The 21,787-nt window shown below is 43.7% G+C and overlaps 1 protein-coding gene across 2 annotated transcripts in view; it reads left to right on the top strand.

Moving 5' to 3' along the window:
- The first annotated feature begins 11,920 nt into the window (after nt 1-11,920).
- arhgef25a (Rho guanine nucleotide exchange factor (GEF) 25a) overlaps nt 11,921-21,787 on the top strand; it is a 34,979-nt gene continuing 25,112 nt past the window's right edge. For both annotated transcript variants that reach the window (XM_086121510.1, XM_086121499.1), the window contains exon 1: nt 11,921-12,354. In XM_086121510.1, the coding sequence (XP_085977636.1) occupies nt 12,246-12,354 (109 nt within the window). In that variant the 5' untranslated portion in view covers nt 11,921-12,245. The remainder of the gene's footprint in view (nt 12,355-21,787) is intronic.

Below are 21,787 nucleotides of genomic sequence, written 5' to 3'. Positions count from 1 at the left end.
ACCTTATTTGGGGCTGCCCCGGCCGCTTAAGACTTTATACACTTTGTGTCACTGGCTGAAACTTTTGTGGAGAGGGACAGAAGAAGTGGAGGTACTCTCCAAAGAAAGGCAAGAAGACATGCCGCACAAATAGCGAGGAATTCACCTCATGCACACAAGCAGCGGAAAAAAATAATGGAAGATGAAGGGAGGAGAGTTAGGGGGGAGTTAGGAGTGGTGATCTTGTGCAGCCAATGAAGAACTAGCCAGGAAGATTCCAGGGAGAGTGATGAGTCTCCGCTCACCAGTTGGACTTTAAGAGAAGGACAGGACGGGACGGCAAACTTGACAAGAGGCTACGCACGCAAATGAAGGGAGAGCAAGGAGGCCCAAATAAATCGTGTATGCGTGTTTGCTCAGGTGCTTTTCAGGAGAAGCTGTGCTTGGGCTCGCATCGCACATATGCATAGTGGATCGACAAGGAGCTTCTGCGCAAGTGCACGTCGCCTGATCCTCAGCCAGAACCAATCATTCGCATGAAGTCTGGTGCACACAGGCTGCAGTCATCAAAAAAACAACAAAAAAATAAATACAGAAGCTGCAGGACAAACAGCACACCAGAATGAAGCCGCTTCAGAAGAATCAGGGACGCACTGACCAGATGTTGGGAGCCATAGCTGACATGCTCACTTCAGTGGCACTGCCCAATCAACCGTGGGTGAGTCGCAAACTTGTGCTGGAGCGTGCGTTTGACATCTTGACGTTTCTGCTGGCACTTTGGTTTCTCCACAAACATGTGCTTCAATTGACAGGTGATGAGTGGATATGTTCCTGCCCCATTTGTGTGTTTGACTGATTTGTCACGGGATGCATAAACGGAATAAAATACCTGGAACGATATCATTTTATTATCGTGACCTTTCTCTAGTAATCAGGGTTTTATGGCATGAAATGACATTTGTACATCCATTTTCTATGGCGTTTGCTCTCATCTGGGCCACAAGGAAGCTGGAGCCATCCTTGGCCGACTTTAGGTGAAAGGAAAAGTAGATGCACCCTGAACCGGTAGCCAGCCAGTCAAAGGGCACATATCGACAAGCAAGCATCCATCCCATGCAAGTCCAATCCTCCACACCCCCTATCCTGCCAGTTTTTGATGTCTCCCTCCTCCAACACACCTGATTCAAAGTATCTGGCATTATGTTACTACAGACTGTCTGCTGTTAAATTTCCCTCAACAATATACAGTCTATATTTTTTCATGGAACAATGGTTATTTTAGTATTGTATTGAAACCCGATCTGACAGGAACCAACAATACACAACACTGAGTTCTGCGCCTGCTAAGTTTTCAAGACTGAAACCTTGGCTGGATGACGAGGGTAAAGGGTGGCCCTTAACAATTTCCACTGAATTGTTGCTCACGGACAAATGGAGGAAAAGAGGAAAGCCATCCAGGACATTATGGAAAAATACAAGCGCAAGTGTTAGATTTTTGTGGTTATGTGACCATAATCACTCGGCACTCTTGGCAAGACTTTCTCCAGGAGAGCAGGACCCGGTCTGACAAAGGCATCTGTGTGTGCAGCTCGTGGAGGACGTTGAGGCGGACCTCCCATCAAGCCAAGAGGAAAGGGGGCCAGTCCAAGGCCAGTGGGAGACCGAGGGACAGGACTGGGAGCGGCCCAGAGAAGGAACAGGTTGGACCTGAAAGCTCCCCTGACCATGACGGAAGCCTCCCAAGTCACAATACATGTTCAAACATTGGCCCTCACCTAACCGGTCACAGCTATCAAAACCTTTGAGCTCAGCTTTGAGTCTTTATGTGACATGTCAAGGCTGTGAAATGCCTGGTGCACCCACTCAATCACTCGAGCGGCACTTTTGAGCTGCAGTCGGCTCGGCTGAAACATTATTTTGCTCAGGTTTCGGCTGTGTCAGGGGAGCTTGATTTGGTCATTTTTGAATTTTGGATCTAACTCAGCAAATTTATCGTTTGGGGTTTTTCATTATACTCTAGTTAGTTTTTATATCGTTTTGATTTTAAAAAAGCAATTAGATTTAATTAGTTTTTCGAGCAGTTTATATTCTATTTATTTATATTTTAAATGCGTATTTTAGTTAAATCCTTATTAGTTTTAGTATTGGTTTTAGTATTAGTTCAATTGGTTTTAGTTTTTTAATGTAGGCAGTATTTTTCTAGTGCATGATTAAAAGAAGGTCATGAAGTATTGCATAATAAAGTAAATTAAATTATTATTCTCAAACAACAAACCGTCCTTCTTAAGTAGCTAAGGATGTACAGTAATACTAAATTAAATACTTTTAAAATGAATCCTGAAAGCTCATGTATGATAGGAATTGACAAAAATGAAAACAAAGGACATTTTTACTTGTAATTGAAGTTAATTTTAGTTTTATAAATGCAAGATGTAGTTTCAATTAGTTGTCATTTTTATTTTGTGTTGGTAACAAAAATGTTTTGTTTTCAATTTTAATTTTTAGTTATTTAATTAGTTTTCATTTGCTATAATTACCTTGATCTAAACCAGGGGTGCCCAAACTTTTTTGACCGAAGATCTACTTTTCGATCAACCAACCTCCCGGCATCGACCTGTTACCACACACGCGCGCATACGCACGCACGCACGCACGCACGCACGTACACACGCACGTACACACGCATGCCATGATGAGCAACAGCCTGACGCTGAGGCATGCGACGCACTTTTGCAGCCTGTTAACGATCTCCTGGCTCATGCGTACCATTTTAAAATGCTTCTCTCGGCCCTCCAGATTCCCATTCTTTGCCCTTCCCCTCAGTGAATTGTACAAACCAAACTCTGAATGAGAATAATTAACGATAAAAGATGTAGCGCAGCAACTCTGATCACACTCTGCAATTGCAGACTGCTGAGCGCTAACAACGTCTGGTGACGCAGTCACACGCCACTGTAGGTTAAAGATGACCCGCTTTATTTTAGTTTATTTTTTGTGAAAATGAGACTAATAGAATGATTAGGGTGCAGTGTGCATTAACACAAAAAATATATTACTAACATGCACAGAGACACTTTTTTTTTTCTTCTACACCCCTCGGATCGATTTGGGACCAGTCCCTGATCTACTGGTCGATCAGGATCGACAGAATGGGCACCCATGATCTAAACAAACCTGAGTTGCACTTGAGAATTTCTGATGATGGTGCAGTGAAATGTTGATGATCCGACAGTGTCTTGTGTCCACTTTGGACAAACGCGGTGGCATTGAAAATCATCACTGGCTGTAACATCATGGGCTGCTTTCTACAGATGAGTCATTCCAATCACCGAAACACCGCTGATTGGTCGTCGTGTCACTCAGTGTGTGTACAATTACTTGCGTGAATCATACAACTTATAATGGGGACCGATCAAAGTTGTGCTGGCAAGTGATTGTTATCTTCATTGTAGTTTTCTTGGTTTTTACTTTGTGTTTTCTTTCATGGGCCCACAAATTAAATAGAAAGGAATTAGATGACAGCTACACATTGAGAGCTGTTGTTGGGTTCGTTTACTTACGTTGACTTGCAAGCATAGAAATTGATATATGAGCACTGTATGGTGACAATAAACTCAACTCATCTCACGTCACGACAAGCAGCAGTTTGGAAGAGAGGAAACAATGGTTCAAAAGAGAGGCTTCATGCTGTTTGAAGCCACTCACAGCTTTATCGTCAAACTAAACATAAAACTAAGAGAATTACGTGTTGTGAACATGACACGACCGCTTAGCTTAATGCTAACAAAATAAGCTCCACGGTCAGGCTCATGAATAACACCGTGTTGCAGTGTTGTACACTTTCAGCACTCAATATTTGGAGTTAAACAGTGGACAGACAATATCACAAGAATTTAAAAAAATCCTCTGCAAAAAAAAAGACTAATATTAATGCAGCTTAACGGGCTTTGTTGTGAATGTCTCATTGTAGTGTATCTCAGCTAGTCTGCATTGTACTGCCCAAAGGTGGCCAAGGCGCACACGCCATAAGGAGCCGCTCACGATCAACGATTTACTGAGTGTTATTTCCCTTATTAAGAACACATTGCAAACATTTTTAGGGGAAGGCTGGTGCGGATTAACATTATTTGCATTCATTTCAGTGGGTAAAGATTTGGAGGGGGGGGGGGCATGGTTCAAGGGCCCCCCCCCCACGTATTTTCTTGAAAAAAGTAAGGTGAAACTGCCAAGAAGCATTTTCCATGCAAAACGATACTTGCTCCCCTTAAAAAAAATTACAAGTATTGAAACTGCCAAAAGAATTATGTTTGGGAACTAACACTACTCATTTTGCACTTGCATCAGGAATTTCACAAAAACAATTACAATGACATCACTGCACTGAAAGTCTGCATGTTTATTGGCACCAGCTCTGTCAGTGGTAATTTGACATGCCCACAAAACCAGTTGCATGTCTAAGTTGTCCTTTGCCTGTTGGTTGCACTTATTCATGCACGTCATGTGCGTGCCATTCCTTTTTCCTTGAGTGCAGTGGAACAAAAGCAGCTTTGTCGCTGGATCTGAGTTTGGATTGGGTGGTGTGTGTGTATATGCAATTTTGTGACTTGTGGTGGTGAGGACCATACGAGTGGGCCGCTAAATGTTACGGAAATAAGTGCTTGGTGTAGCAAAGAGGTGCAAGAGAGGCAGCGCTTGAGGCTGTCAGTGATGCTTATCTCGAACGATGGCCTGACTTGGATACGTTGTGCTTATAAAAAGAGAAAAAACAACAACAAGAAAAGAAATTTAAAATCACATACACAATGCCACATAGAATCAAGGTGACCAAAAAGGAAACAGTTTTTTTTTTTCCACTTCCGGACCTCTGCCTCTGCTTGAGTGTTTATGCATATCAGCCAAATTTCCTCCGGACAGGAAATTGGATGGAAAATGAGTGAAGGACAAGGCAGGAAGACGTCCAGACCACAACAACAGGAGGTAGACTTTGAGTAGCTCAGAGCTGTTCGCTTGACAGCTTCCAGTGTCATGTATTATTACAAGAATTAAGGGTGAAATTGTCCAAAAAATGTTTCAGCCAATATATACCAGACTGCAACACACTTCACAAGCATACCTTCTGAAAAAAATAGTGCATAAACTAGTCACAATATTTATGACAACAAAAGTTTTCTTCCAATTACAGTCTATTGCTTTTCCCATGAAATCCTCCAAATTCCATCCATCCATCTATTTTCTAGCACTTATCCGGGGTCGGGTTGCGGGGGCAGCAGCTTTAGCAGGGAAGCCCAGACTTCCCTCTGCCTAGCCACTTCTAGCTCTTCCCGGGGGATCCCGAGGCGTTCCCAGAGACATAGTCTCTCCAGCGTGTCCTGGGTCTCCTGCCGGTGGGACATGCCTGGAAGACCTCACCAGGGAGGCGTTCAGGAAGTATCCTAATCAGATGCCCGAGCCACCTCATCTGGCTCCTCTCGATGTGGAGGAGAAGCGGCTCGACTCTGAGCCACTCCCGGATGATCGAGCTTCTCATCTTATCTCTAAGGGAGAGCCCAGACAAAACTCATTTCGGCCGCTTGTATCCTCCAAATTGCCGGGGCCAAAGGCTGCCTACAGTGGAAAGTTAGTTCTAAAATACAGTGGTGCCATCATAATCAAGTAACTTGACTTTTTGTTTTTCAAGGTACGAGCCATCACTCAGCTGATTTTATGTATTTATTTACTCTACACACTACTTCTGTTAGCAGCAAAAATAATTCACATGTTTTTTTCTTCATGAAATTTGGATTTCCTTTGAGCTTGGTCGCTTGTCCATGGGTTATTTAGTGTGCTCATGTATTGCAAGGCCATCAAACTTCAATGGAGACACTGTGGACGTGTGATTGCACTCTGATGTGCTTTGTCACGCTGAGGTCAGCGTGTCGGTTCCATTCTGCTCTCACTTTTCCCTTTTGCCTTTCTCTCCCAAATAACATGAATCCCTACTTCTATTTTACCTCTGGTAATTTCTTTAGGGATGCTGTTTTAAACCTGTGATTCTGTCCAATGCACAGAACTCCTGATTATATTTCCTTCAAATCCCATCAGTATTTTTGATGTGACTCAGTGTTAAGGCAGAAGGATCATAAAGCTCACACCAAAAATCTCTATGAGTTGCCATCAAACACTGTATTCAGCCATTATATTACTCGGTACAAACAAATCGCACTCACATCTATCCATCCATCCATCCATCCATCCATCTATTTATTTCCATCTGTCCATCCATCTAATTAGTGGTGTACAAGTCAAAATAATTTGCTAGCTGACGTGACATCACACACGAGAAAACAAATATACTATCAAATATGCCCCCCACTGATACGAATATCAGGGTCCACCGGCATTAGTGCCGCTGCGCAAATGGCGGTGTCTACAAAAATAGAGCCCAGGGCATTCAGGTTGGCACAAGGCATATTAAGGACTGCCATCAAAATGGGACATTTCAAAGTCAGATGGAAAAGACACCAGCACTGACTTACTTCAACACCAGCCAGCATTAGCTCAAAAGTCGTTTGTGGGTGTTTTCTGCAGCAATACACTAGTGCAGTGTCGCTGCATGACTTGTAATTGAAAGTCCTAATGGAAAAAAAAAATCTATCAAATCAAGATTTTAATAGCAGCACATTGAGAGGCGTTGTCCTAGTCTTACTTAGTGTGGCTGCTTTCAACATCTGTCAGCATCCATCCAACATGATCTTTCAAGACAGTCAAATAAATGTGAGGTTATGTGAGCAGAATTTGCATGAAATCCTTCATATCAAGTTTTGCTAGAGGGTGGGAGCGTACTGATCCCAGAGGCCCCTGAGAATGCACTGTGCATGTGACCTTACATGGGCAGAGATTAACCTGAAGCCGCATCGCATTGCATTGGAAGGGCCCGAGGTCAAACCGTTTTGGCTCATGCACTTGTATGTATGCGCTCATGATGAATTGAAAAAGCAAACTGTTGCTACGTGCTACCGACTTTAACGACACAACGGCATCTGGAAAGAACGTTCACTTGCTGAAACCATCCTGGCTGATGCTGTCTTCAAAACAGCAGAGGTGCAAGTGGAGGAGCTTGACCAAAACCGTCAAAAAGAGGGCAACTTTCAATGTTTTATACTGTATCGTCAAACTGTGTTATGGGAGCATTAAAAACATACACTTACACAAATGCGACCAGACGATGATGATAGATATCAGTAAATCAGCGTACCACATTATACACAGGTGCAGAGGGAGAGAGGGGAAAAAAAAAGGTTGCTTTCCGGGGCTCGTATTATACACAGGTGTGTATTATTCATGGAATTTTTTATAGTATTATTTTCCAGACTCTGATGTTTTGAGGCCCAGAACACTGCAGGTGGTTCATGTCTGTGAAGTGCAGATGTGCCCCTGTGTGGCAGCGTTGAAGTAGTGACGTGCAGCACACCCAACTCACTTCTTGCTGCACGCCTCCATCTGCGGCTGCTGTAATTGGGCAGAAAGTGCAAGCCGCACAGACCTTCAGGACAGCAGAGATTGAAACATGACAGTGGCTCCTGCTTGCGGATGGGATGTCGGCCAAAAGCCTAAAACCTCCCCCTCATGTCGGCATGTCCAGGATGCCGGTTCTCCTTAATTGGCTCTCAGCTTAGTGATGAAGGAAGAGAAAAAAGGGAGCTGAAGTAGAAATAGGCACGGGAGTAGGAGACGGGAAAAAAATCAAAGTGCGCATATTTTGGCAGGATTTCAGCTGGCTGATGGACTGAGGCGAGGCTAATGTCAGCGAAGGGGGAGGAGGGCGGGTTGGAGAACGACGCTATGGACAAGCAACTGCGTGCGTATCTACCGACCTGACTCTGTGCACATTTGGGTTTATTCAATCAAGCAGCATTTCGTACAAGACGGTGGAAACAAGGGCACAAAATGTGGTGAAGAGACCGGTGCATTGAGATGATTTTCATTCTTTTAAGTCCCTGTGAAGTGAAAATAAATCTCTTGTCAGTTTGACACGCCATCACAATTACACAGGATAGCAACTGTGGGTAAAAGAAGGCACTCCGTTCTTAAATAGTGGGGAAGGTAGGGGAGCAGGGGGTTGGACTCACATCAGACGCCCGTCACAGTTGGGGCCCCATTTTTGCCACCCACCCCTTCAAAGAAAATGAGCTGGAACAATGAAGGCCCTTGCGCCACAATTGTGTGGTACATACTGTAGTTCTCAGTGTATTTTCAGCAGTTTTCTTTTACGTGTCTCATGTACTTCGAAACTCATTTGTGAATTGACCGTAGAGGGTCTTTAAATCACATTCCCGGGTCCGCCTCTTGCATGCGATTTACTGTCCCCTGAGCCAATAAACGTTACGTAACCTGATGGAAAGGGCAACATTTAAAGCCAATTTGAATGGGGACGTGGAGGTTCAAAAGAGACAGCCGACACACGAATAAGCTTGCACCGTAGCCTGATTTGTGTGTCGTGTAGTGGGCTTGAGTGTTGTGCGTCTGTGCTGTGGTGTGGGGTGTGCAGAAAGGGAAGATGTGGGGGAGTCAGGGAGAAAGATAAAAGCAGAGAGACGAAAAGGGTGGCAATGCCCTCCTCTCCTCTCCTCTCCCTGAAGTTGGGGGAAGATCGTGCACATTTTTTCCCATATTTCTGCAAGGTTTTTTTTTTTTTTTTGCTTGTATCCCCATTGCCATCGCTGATGATTGATCATGCTTCATCACTGATAAGGCTGTTTAATTAATAGCAAACGAGTTCCTTGTCAAAAGTGTTTTGAATGTGTGCCATGACCCCTACATGGGCAAACAAAGCGCTTTTAGTTGCAGCACTGATGATCAAGTAACCCTACACCATCCAGACAGTATTGATGTCTGTTACGCAACAGGTACTAACGCCCCCTACTGAGTGTCTTGTACTATTACGTGTTGCCAGTTTTTTTTTCACCCAACCATTCAAAAAAAAATCCAAATAATATTGAATGTGTCTCAGAAAAACAACGGCGCAATCTCCGTGCTGCAGAGTTTGCGTTGACTAACATTGAGCATATGCACCACTTTCACCTCCAGTGGTTGTCTGGCTGTCTGTGCTTCAGCTTGCTTCTTTTGGAAAACTCTTCGTCTCTGTGATTGAGTCAGTTGTCTGTCAACGTGCGCTGTTATGCTCCTCGCACGGTTTTTGGAAGCCATATCAGCATCAGACAAGTGGCGACGTTCCGCCGCACTGTTCAATCTTCCCTCTGGCAAATTACAAACTAAGAAATATGGAGACAGCAGCAAGCAGGGAGGAAGGGCAGGCTATCTGTTTGTTGAGGTAACCCGGTGTGGTTCCCCGGCTTCAGAAGTGATCTACTGTGGTCTGGTTTGCTTCTTCTTCATTGCATGATTTCTCAAAATTCCGTTTCGAATAAATGGTTATTTGATTCACGAGCTTTGGACTTAATAATTTCTATCAGAATCTGAATCTCCTTTTTTGGCAGAGTGTGTGAAAACACACTGGGCAATTTGTCTCCAGTGCGTTGAGTCACACATGCAAGACAAGGCAGCTTTATTTATACAGCACATTTCATACAACTCAATGTGGTTCACTCAAGGAAAAACACAACACCAAGACGCATTGACAAACACAAGAGTTGTGCCGTGGAAAACGGTCCAGTTTCGCCTCATTGGTCAGAATTATGTATCTGCTACAAATCATGCATCATTGTGCATCTCTCAGAACAATTAAACTTTCTTCCTCTGGATGGCAGAAGGTACGGAATTAACCTGAACAGGACCTATTTTGGTAACCTTTTAGGCGATGTGTGGTGAATAATTTTTGTTGTGTTTTCGGGTTAGTAAAGATTGGGAAATGCGGCACTTGTGTAGTTATGCTTTTGTTGTAGTATGGAGAAGACTCGGTGTGTTTCCGCCACTAGGCCAAAACTCGATTCAGTTGAGTTTTTTTTTTCATCAACATTAGGAAGATCCCAATTTCTCTATCTCATTTTTGAGTCATGATGCATTTCACAATTATAGTATATTCAGCTTTAGGTGCTCACTGAGCTCAAGTCTTATGAGGGATGCTGAAGTTATCTTGTGACATCATGGCTGTTAAAATCAGAAATATTGTGCAACTTAAGAATCCTCTATTTCCATAAATGATTGTTGGATGTGCAAATTGTACAACCTCGGTGCCCTTCAACACATCCACCAAAGTGTATCTACTGCTGCGCTTCTGTTGCATCCATTTTGTCTCTGTAGATCTCTTCTCAATCCCTCCATTGTTATGTTACTGTGTGTTGGGACCTTGCATAATGGTGCCCAAAAGTGATGATCAGTCATTTCGCTAACGCTTCACAACCTTTGAAGATAAAACAACTTTGCAACTTTTGGTCATTTGTTGTATTTATGGAAGACAAGGAATGAACATGAAACATAACTTTGCAGTGAACTCCAGAGTAAGGGAACCTCTCGCATTGACGCATCAAGCCAGCACACCTCACACCTGTCGGCAGGATGCGAAGATGAGATCGCACTCTGAGTCACGTCATATGAAATGTTTCGTTTTTTCCTTTCGCATGAAGCGAACCATTGATTGTGTCTCTAAGCACCTGCTGTGTCATAGTGTCATTACCAGCCTTGCTATCATTTTGTGGATTATGTAGTCAGGCCAGCTGTATCACTGTTTGCAATTCAATGAGCTGACCTCATTTGCAAAGTTTGATGAGTCACAATCAAGTGCACGCATCTAAAAATGGAAACCCTCAGCTTCATTTGCTCAATCACAAAGCGGCGGAATGACATGAACTGCCTGCAGACGGCCAGACACAACACCTCCAATTCTTGGTCAATGGCGTCGAGTGCAGCACTGCATGATCAGACCTTAACCCGAACCCTTCCAGGAAACGGGTAGATTCTGAACACCGCTTGCGACATTTGGGGGATTGTTGAAATGTTCAAGAGGACTTTTACTGTGGGCAGCCAAAGGCAATATAATCATGCTGCGATACGGCACATATCGGCAAAGGAAAAGTGCTCACGAACATACAGTATTTGTGAACAATATTTGAGACAAAATGGGCATTTTGTGTGCATAAAAAATGTTTTAGCTTTTTAACTTAAGCCCATGATAAAAATGGGAGCAAAAACAAAACTGTTGCAGGTCAATCTTGTGCATTGCGTGTCATCATCACATACTGCACCTTGAAAGCAGATCAGAAGTGGCTTGCTTCTTTCTTCTTTCTTCTTTGTGCATGGATTATCATCTGGGTTTGTTTGTGTGTCGTAACGCATTACAGAGTCACCAAATTTGAAGATGAATTGTCTGGTCAAATGTAACACACACACACACACACACACACACACACACACAGAATGCCAACATCGTGAAATTCGAGACCACAGTGCTCACTCCCTGGATTTACAAAGAGAAAACAAAAGCTGGCTGTGTTGAACTCTTGGCCTTGTACGAACACAAACGTTGCCCAGAAAGACAGGCACACCTCCAGTAGAGCCAAAGCATTCTTGCATGTCACTTCAAAGGCAACTGCAGTATATTACACCTACAACCGAACATGGCTTTGCTCTGTTCACAATATTGCGTGTCAGTGGGGCTGTTGCCGTTCTGCAGGATCAACTCGTGACGAGGCACTTTTCACCGGCTCTTGCATTTGGAAAGAGAAGAAGCCCTGTAGATGAGAGCAGACGGAGGAGGCATAAAAGTGAGGCGCAGAGGAAAAAAACCAAACAGCTGAGAGCGAAAGAGGAGGTGGAGGCGGTGTTTGCGGTTTGTTGGTGGGGGTCGCACAGGAAGAGTGAAAATTAGGGGAGTGGGAACCTTATCCTGGAATAGCCAGTGAGGAGAGCTTGCAGACTCCACCCTCCATCCTCAACCCTCCCCTTACTCTGTCTTTCCCCCCTCTGTCTCTCTCTCTCTCACTGGCTTTCTCCTCTGTCTCTCTCCGCTGAAGCAATCTGTCATTTGACCAGGCAGTTCACAGAGGCGAGCGCACTACATGAAGTAAAAAGATTAAGCGAGACGACAGGACAGTCTGCTCAGCGGAATCTTTGCATGGCCGTTAATCTCCGACTCGCCGGATTCCTTCGTGGCTTCTTTTGTGGACTGTGGACGTGAACTGTCTGTGGTAAACTAAGGACCTGCTTTTTGTTTTTGGTGGGATTTGAACTTTGAGGGGGGCGGGGAGGGGGGGGGGGGCAACCTCCAAGGAGCGCGAGGGAAAGGAGCGCAAGCGGCAGACCATGCCCACCTCTGCTCATGGTCCAACAGCATGAAAGGGGGCCACCATCGCCATCGCCACCACCGAGGCTGCTGTGGCTGCCAACACTTGTTTCGCAAAGTCCTGACTAAGTGTGGCTGCTGCTATGTCCGTGTCAGAGGTCAGTGTCTCACACACGCGCGCACGCACACACACACGCACACACACGGAAAGGCCTTCTCTTGAACTTGGTCTTCTCTCCTCCAGCTTCTTATCGCTCCTTCCCATCCATCTTCTGATTTAATAAGTGAACGCTTCACTGCCCCCGCTCCTCCCACGAAAGCAACAGGTGTGACACGCACATTCCTCAGAGTGAGTGAAAAATGAGATCTCCCTCACATAAACCAGGCAGAGAAGCAACAGGAAAGGAGGATGTGCATCATACATTCTTCCATTAAAAACCAAGCGGGATGAGTGTGTTTATGTGAGGCCGAGTTGCAAAGCGTCTTCCTGCTGTAGAGCGCGTCAGGCGGGAATGTGCGGCACGTGGCTGGATGAAACACAAAAGGGGGGAAACATTCCACTGTACCCAACACACTGACCCATAACCGTGCCGTATGTCGTAACGAAGCTCAGCAGGAATGGCAACAGTCAGTCCATTAGGCCACAGCGCAGCTCAAGTCAAAGCAGCGGGTGGCGCTGAGTCAGTGCTCTCATTGGACACCACATGTCCGTGTCGTACTTTGCCACCGAAGGACACCTTTCGTCTATTTTCAGTGATCGCATCACAAAGTGAATAGAACAACGTCTGGTGGCAACATGTGCTACCAGACATTGCCTTAGTTGTGTGTTTGTGCCATTTTACAAGCCTATCGGAAAGGCATAAACGACCAAGCGGTGAGACCGTGCACAAATAGGGGTCTCGGTCAGGTGTCTCATAAAAAAGTCATTAATATCACTGGCTGGCGTTCTTGGATAAATTCCACGGATTCCTTGAGTTTAATCTCTTATGTAATAGATACTTTTCCATAGCCTGCAGCTCCCCATTGCACCTTTTGCATGTTACCATAGCAAATGCTTCGATCATGATATGGACGCACATGGAGGATATCCGACTGAAGAGAAGTTACTGCCATTTAATTAAAAAAAAAAAAAAAAAGGTAATATTTGGATGCCTAACCCTCTTGATGCTGTTTTACAGTCCGAGATTGATCCTGGGTACTGCCTCCATTGAAAATGCGCAGAAGCCTCTTCGCTTAACTATTTATGTGAGGCTGCTGTAGTTAGCCTGCTCATTTAGCGTGTCAAGTACATTTTGATGTACAGTCGCTACCAGTGGCTTCGTCATAGGCATGCTGTGGAGATTGCATCCAGTTTCTACAGTAAAGCAGCATCTATAATTAGAACAGAACATTACGGTTATTGTCGTAGGACGATTAAAGGCTGTTTAGAAGCTCTCAGTTTAGCAACTTAGGATAGGGACATAGATCCATTTCAGTGGCACCATCTGAAACCTGCTGTGCAGAGCATAAACTATTGCACTTGCAATGTAAACGGCAAAGAATAAATAAAGGGGCAGTGTGGCACTCAATGGTATATATGGAGGTAGCATATTATTATGAGGAGGGAAACTCTGTGGCTGTCTTCATGCAGCATGTCATGATGCAAGTGAGCCACTGGGAACTGGTGTGAGCCGACTCAACTTTTGTCATTTTATAGGACACGGATTTTATGTTTTACGGCTGCCATAAAAATCTGGAGGATTTCCAGTAAATTGTGCTGATTTATATCACAGTGATCACTTCTTCGGGCCACTTACAGAAAATTTCCTCAGACTTTAGTTTATTCCAAACGTGCTTCAAATCTGTGAGTATTTCATTTAAAAAAATGACATTCGCTTACTGTATGCTCGCATGCAGCTGCACTGGCACCCAAGCTAAAGCACTAACTTACTGTTGGAGTCTTCTTTTAATGTGTGAACGTCACGTGCTAGGATAATTTTTGCGGGCAGTGAAGCTTGGTCTATTGGGCGCCGCCATGTTGCAAAGGCCAGATGGCCCAGTTGCTCCACTCACAAATCAGAAACAAGTGCTCGCTCTCTTGAGTTGAAACACTTTTTGACGTTATTCTGTTGTTTGAACACGAATAGCTGACTACAGAGGTTCACCGGACCTTCTGCCATCTCATGGAAATGCTTTTAATTGTTCTGCCTGTCACCATATGTCGCTAGCATAGGTAGATGAAAAAAGATACATATTTGTAGTAAATAAATGTTTTTTAACCAACATGGTGAAATTGGATAACTGCCTGCAATGTCTCTGATGTGCTCGCATGGCACACATTTTTTTTTTTAATATAAATTTTAAGCGCTCATGTCATTTGTTTTTATTGTTGTTAACTTTCCCCGCGTGTGGCTATTGGTTTTCATTGTTTTATTGTTTTTTTTTCATCATATTGTCTTGTGATTTATGTTCAATTTGTATTTATGCACAGCACTTTGTTTCAGCGATGGGTGTTGTCAAAGAGCTCTATAAATAAAAAGTGAGTTTGGTTGAGTGATGAGCCACAGCACAGTGGTAGGGAATCCTTGGTGTAGTTGTTTGGGCCCATTTCTCCTTTTACTGTTTGACTGCCGCCACAGAGACAGAGGCTCTTCTTAGCAGCGGCTCGTTTGTGTTGAAGTCGCTCATCTGCTTTGAGTTTGACCGTGTTGCGCTGGGCAGCATCTCCGCTCTCACGACTTGCGATCGGGCCTTCGTGTTGTCTCTGCTGTCGGCCTGCACCATTCTGCCATTTCTTCTTCCACGCCGACCATAAACGTTCTCCCCCCCGGGCAGTCTTGGAATCTTTTTGTTTTGCATTTTTTTAAACTCTAGATAATCTATCAAGTTGGTGATGTGCATGCAAATCCCTGTGGATCAGCTGTTCCTCCAAGCATCACGGCAGGTCACTGTCACCACCAAGCAGGCAAGGAGGATTGGGGGGGGGGGCGAATTTTTTTTTCATGATGGAAAAGCCACTTTTCCTGAGAGATTTGTTGAAGTCTCAGCTTGATTGAAGAATTTATAAACCGCTTATTTTGGTGTTTTAATTAATCTGTATTACTCATACCCCCTCAGACATGGTGCTTGCTTTCATGTAATTGGCTGTTAAATAATCTGTATCCAAATCGCAACAAGGTCAGCATTATTTGTGTTGCCTTCAATAACAGTAAACAAAAGATGTCATCTTTTTTCATTCGTCTCATTTTAGAGGTGGCGTACAGTCCATCAATCCCATTCATTTCTTTGAACAACAGAAGAAAAAGCCATCGATGCGAACAAAATTACAGTGCCCAGCATGTGTCATCCCCTACTTAAGTATAATAACATGTACTTGCGTGGCGGATGACACACATGCGCCACTATGTTACGATATGGAGCCTTTCATTCACACAATTGTGTTCTCATCTTCTCAGCACCCCATCGGGCTTTGCGTCCACTTAAGTTCATGCTATTCCGAAAGCCTCACCTCTCATAACCTAACGTTGCACTCTGATTTATGTGCACGATTTCTGGTCTTGGTTCAAGTAAGATCATGTTCAAGCAGAGAGAGATGGCCGTGCTTGAGAGGAACAAGCAAATCGATACACTAATTCTCTGTAGCCCAGCTCTTCTTTGTTCCCCAATGTACAGAGACTGTGCAACACAGGAAGCAAAAAAAACAAACAAACAAACAAAAGAAAACGATGCCATGAAATGATACGTTACTTTTTTTTAAATGGACGACAGTGGCAGCGTGCAGGAAAGTACAATGTAATAACATGATCCATCAGCCCATGACGACAATTTAGTCATCTGAACTCGACTCAATGGGATGGAAAGATGGCCAAGATGAACCGGTGGAGGGATGAGTGGAAGAGAAAATCAAAACAAAATGAGATTTGCACCGTTCTGCATAGCACACTGTAAAGTGAAGTCAGAAAGAAATACATCTTTCCCGGATGCCACGATTCAAAGAACAGCTCTGCGTCATTATTTATTTACATTCCCGACTATGATATGTTTGGTGTCATTCTGGCTCCCGTAATATGTTGGTTGGCGTGCAAAGCATTATCAATAAGAGTCGCCAGTGTGTCATTGAGTGAGGACATGTGTAGTCACTTGACTTGGTACTCCTACGGGGCTGGTGAAGGGCTTGGGCCAGATCAGTCTGTGGATTGAGCAAATCAAATCAGATTCGAATGCTCGGAGGAGATGCTTTTCGTACTGGATATGCGCGTAAAGCTCAGACTAATGCAGGCAGCGACTGACCAAAATCAGTTGCGATTCCCAGCTATGAAACGTGAGAAGGAATTTACAACCAAAACCAGCACAGACTCTCACTGATAACATGAACTGTTCTTTTCTTATTCATCAGTGGTCATGTTATGAGCTTAATACAAATCTCCGCATCCACTATTTTGCCGCGCCTCATATCCACCAGTGAAGCACTCTTCCCATCTTGGTGAGGAAGTCAGCATCTGCGTCTTCTTCCCACGTCTGACATTGTCTTCCCAGCAAGCATCGCGACTGCTCATTTTCTTTTCTTCATCGTTTTGCTTCTACTTTGTGATTCACTGAAGCGAGTGCCCGCAGAGCTTGTGTATGTTGACTGAGGCATGTAATAAGTTAGCACAAGGATACCCCCCATCATTACATGCAGGTCCAGTGGTTAGCGTGTCGACCTAACAGTGCGGAGGTCCCGGGTTCAATTCCAGCTCCGGTGTGGAGTTTGCATGTTCTCCCCATGCTTGTGTGGGTTTTTTCCGGGTCCTCCGGTTTTCTCCCTCATTCCAAAAACATGCATGGCAGGCTGATTAAACACTCTAAATTGTCCCTAGCTATGAGTGTGAGCGCGGATGGTTGTTCGTCTGTGTGTGCCCTGCGATCGGCTGGCAACTGCGGTATCCCCCGCCTACTGCCCGAAGACGGCTGGGATAGGCTCCAGCACCCCTGCGACCCTTGTGAGGATAAAGCGGTTCAGAAGATGGATGTTAACTGTTCTTTTGATGGCGGCGCGGGCACCCGCAGCCCAACCCTTGTTGTCTGGTTGAGAGGGAAGAAATTTCATCTGTGCTCTATGTTGCACATACAGCGCATTTGACAATAAAGTTGTACTTGACTTGACTTGAAACACACACACACACACACACACACACACACACACACACACACACACACACACACACACAAACAAACGTCTTCTCTCTTCCAGCATCTTATTGCTCCTTCCCACTGTTTTTGGGCTCCAAATAATGACAACAACACAGTTGATCTAAAATTGCAGTGTTAGTCATCAAGCTTGAAAATCTGTTATTGTGCAATCCTGCATGGACACACAACCTCCTTGCCAGAGGTAATAATTCACTAGAACTAAGGCAAATGCAAATTAAGAGAAAAAAAATGTTGTGTTGCAGGATGATTACATCCATCACGTATTCATCACATTGACCGAGGCCAACCGATTATGTAGTTTATCAAGAAACTTTTGATGACTGAATCTGTCCCTCGAATGTCTTGGTTTTTACCACGAGTTCACTTAAGTGTTTAGCTTCTTCTTCTTCTTTTTTTTTTTTTTAATACGTAATTTTGTAGTTTCGTGGCACTTTAAAATCAAATATAGCCACTTTGTCAACGTCCCCGTGCAGAGTTTCTCAGCGTCAAAGCTTCAAGACACTATTTTTTAATGACAAATCGATTGTGCTTTGACAGAAACCAGCTTTGTTGGCAAAAGCGGGGGAAAATTGTCCCGACAAAAGCAGCGTGCCTTTTTATGTCAGGAGAACCTGTTTTTCCCATCAGCTTATAAGGCAGACTCGAGACATTATGGAAAAAGCAACCAAAATAGCTGAATTGAAGGTATGCTGCCACACTGCCGTGGCCCAAACTCATGTTCGGAGATATTTTTAATCCTTGCCCCTGAGCCCAACGTGTATCTCGCTGTGCAGCCATTTTTTTTTCATCGCCTCATGCATGAAGACAGAGGACAGAAGGAAAGGACGAGGTCACAACCCGGCGTTCCAGTCATGAATCTCGGGCTGGGTGTTGCATGATTTGTCAGGTTGGGAATTTGAACAGCAAGTGGAGCATCAGGATCTTTGCATTAGCTTTCCCGTTTGGCCTCCTGCTCCTCCTCTTCTTCCAGACTGTCGGCGGACAGCCAATCCGACGGTTATTAATGATGTCCTTCCCCCTTTTCACAATGTTCACTGTCACGCTCTTTTTTTTTTTTTTTTGCTCGGCGCTGGCTTTTGCTCTGTTTGTCCTGACTTATTTCCACAGCTTCCATGCAGCTCTCCTGCAAGCTCCTTTCCTCTTCCTTAAGGCTTTATTTGTAAATGGGAAAAGGAGGCGAATGAGGGAACAAATTATGAAACACAGGAGTGCATTCCATACCTTGTTTAGAAAGAATTCTCCCATGCACAGCCCAAGCCAGCAGAGCAGCCACTTCTTTCAATTCTGACCCCACTTTTGCTCGCTGGATGATAAAATAAAAGTCATACGCATCCAGCGAGCCTTCGTACGACTTTTATTTTATTTTATTTTACTTTGCATCATCCTTTTCAACTAAATCTTTCCCCTTTTTAAACTTTTAATCAATTTGTTTGTGTACAATGTTGGAATAAGATTGCCATTGGACTGAAAGCTGCAGCAGCAACTTGAGTGGTGATTCCTCTGCTCCTCTCCACACTTTTTCTACTAAAGAAATGCAAACTTTAAGAAGAAAAAAACTGGCACATTCGATAAAAGTAAAGTAAAACTATTTTTTTTTTCTTGAAGAATTCTTTTTTCTTTTTTTTTCAAGAACTAAGTGTGTTTGCTCTCTATCGTGAAAGGCAGCCAGAGACACAGGCCTGGAATATTTTTGATTGGGTGCCATGGCGCAAAGGAACATTCGAGATTAGACGTAAAGGAAAATAAATGCAAGAAAATAGTCTTAAATTATGACAATGTAATCTTACAGTGGGGGTCGGCAACACGCGGCTCCAGAGCCGTCTGCGGCGCTTTAGCGACATCAAGTGGCTCCCTGGTGCTTTATAAACAATGTTTGAAAATGGAAAAAGATTTTGATATTCGGCTAATATAGCTCAAATAGATATAGATACATGTTGCAGTTCCAAAAAAGGAGAGCTGTGGTGTCGGCTTTTTAAAACGTACACATTATTTATGCTTTTAACAGTCTCGAGAAACACAGACACGTCTGCGTCCGACTCCGTGCCTTCTCTCTTCTCGTTCGACTCGAGAGGCGTTCAAAGACAGCCTCCGAAAAACGGAACTTAATGATCGCTTCACTAACACTAAGAAAAGTGAAAATAATGCACCAAAACAAAAAATTAATTCTATGGGGGTGTTTGTGAACACACAACAAAGGGGTGAATAACAACCAATTCTGAGACGGTCCAGTCTCCTACATACATACAGCACGTGTTACCTTCATTGTAAGTTTTATAGAAGGCTTTTCTTTCTTTGCGGCTCCAGACATATATATATATATATATATATATATATATATATATATTTTGGTCCTATATGGCTCTTTCAACATTTCGGATTGCCGACCTCTGTCTTACAGGAATAAACATTGTAATAAGATCGAGTCAATGTCAACCCTACCATCGGAGAACAGTCTGAAAACAAATTACTTGGACTAATCAGGTCATATCATGAAGTAACTCGAGAATCCACCCCCCAAAGATTTTTTTGTCCTTTAACATAGCAACTCTAATCGAAAGACAAGATGACTTTTTTGTTTTGTGGGTTCCTTATATTGATCGCCTTTCATGTGTGCATAGTTGCCACAAAAACCTTTTGCTTCCATCAATCACATTTCACATCGCACATTCAAGATTCCAAATAAAAGTCCAAAGAGAGAATATCAGGTGTCATTCAATTAGCCCCACGGTGTGTGAAGCTCAGCCATGTCATCTTTCAGTGTAGTGTGTTGAGTGCCTCCTCCCACTCAAGGATTTTAAGTCGTCGTATGACATCCTCCTCAAGGCCAAAAGCAAACGCGCTTTGCTCTGCTTCACGTGGAGTGGAGCAGTCAAAGGCTGTGACAGGTGCAGAGGATTTCGAACGTGAAAGAAATCCCCCCTTTGTGCTCTCACTATTGTTTTACAAATAACATCAAGCACAGCTGTTTCTGTACAAACATTGATGACAAATCGCTACTAATTACGACACATAAAAGTGCTAAGTCCTGTGTTTGTGTGCCCACGACTGCGCAGGGAGTCCACAAAGTCGGTGCGCCTGGGATATTTCACTATTTATTCCACAGAGTTCACCTGAATTTAGCAAAGCACATCAAATTTTGCATGGAAAATTATGGAAATCATGTTGAAAACGTTGTTTGTCAACGTTACAATGGAATACCAATACAAGTATGGGGTTTTTTTTTGCCATGTATCCTGGCTTATCGAACACCAATTTTTTTTTTCCGCAGCTGTCCCTCACGTTCTCCTTTTGGGTTTTGTTGCTATGGCGATGAACTGGAAGGGAAATGGAGAGCCATGGGAAGGAATGACAATATTTGTCTGGAAAGCCCATCATGTCTGACTGAGAAGCGCACTCGTGGCGCAGCAGGGCCCATCTGCGGGTCGATGTTCCAAGTGCACGTCTTCTCTGATGGCCTTCTCTTCTCATGCTGAGCACACTTCTACCGCACGCGGCATCAAAAATGTGCTCAGAATGCTGACACCATAGTGTCCCTTTCCACCTCAGCGGTGCGCCGCCCGAACAATTAGGCCCCGAAGTCGACAGCCAAATCCTCCATAAATTCCATCACAGAAGGTTACAGGTGAAGGCATTACAGTACTTGCATCTAAAGTAGTCAAGTCGACAACATGAATAATAAAAGAACAAGTAAAAAAAATTTTTTTTCATACTAGAGACAACAGCCATATCAAAATGAGCCCCGTTGCCACACATGTGCAAAAATTATTCAAATGGGTGTCAAATGAAGAAAAGTGATTCCAGCGATTTGGGCATCTCTGGACAATTTATTTGCTCTCCACTCTTTTTTGCTTTGTTTTTGTGAATTGACATCTTCCATATTGATATGACCGCGAAAAATATTAGGCGGCTGCATTAAACTGTGTTGCCGTGCGATACAAGGTTAATTTGTCTTGTGGCCATACTTGAAGAGAAACACCGTTAGTCTGATAGAGCCTTCCCAAAAAGCCAACTAAATGTTTTGAAGTTGTAAATTATTGAACATGACAAAAAACAAATGTAATATAACATACAAAATGTCAAGAATGTAATGTTTTTTGTTCTAATTCAATGGACATTGTGTGGCTCTTTCTCATGTGTGCACCTTGGCCACCCAGGGTGAGAACGATACAAACGTGCGCGGAGACAGCCACAACTCCTCAGGAAGCTGCAGTGATGCGTGTTTTTCACACAACTGTTAATTTTATCAGCCATTTTAAAATGTTGCCTCACTTTCGGTCCCGTTTCAATTGTCCTTTTATCTCACTCACTCAACGTCAAACCATTTTTATTTGCTCAAATTTTAGTCAACTAATTGTCATGCATTTTAGACATAGAAAACATCATTTTATTTTTGTAGCTTTAGTCAACAAAAACTGTTAA

The sequence above is a fragment of the Hippocampus guttulatus genome, chromosome 1 (assembly GCF_054856545.1).
Source record: "Hippocampus guttulatus isolate MCC_2025c chromosome 1, RoL_Hgut_1.0, whole genome shotgun sequence".
Classification (NCBI taxonomy): domain Eukaryota; kingdom Metazoa; phylum Chordata; class Actinopteri; order Syngnathiformes; family Syngnathidae; genus Hippocampus; species Hippocampus guttulatus.
Note: the sequence above shows the minus strand (reverse complement) of the source record. Positions and strands in the feature narration are given on the sequence as shown.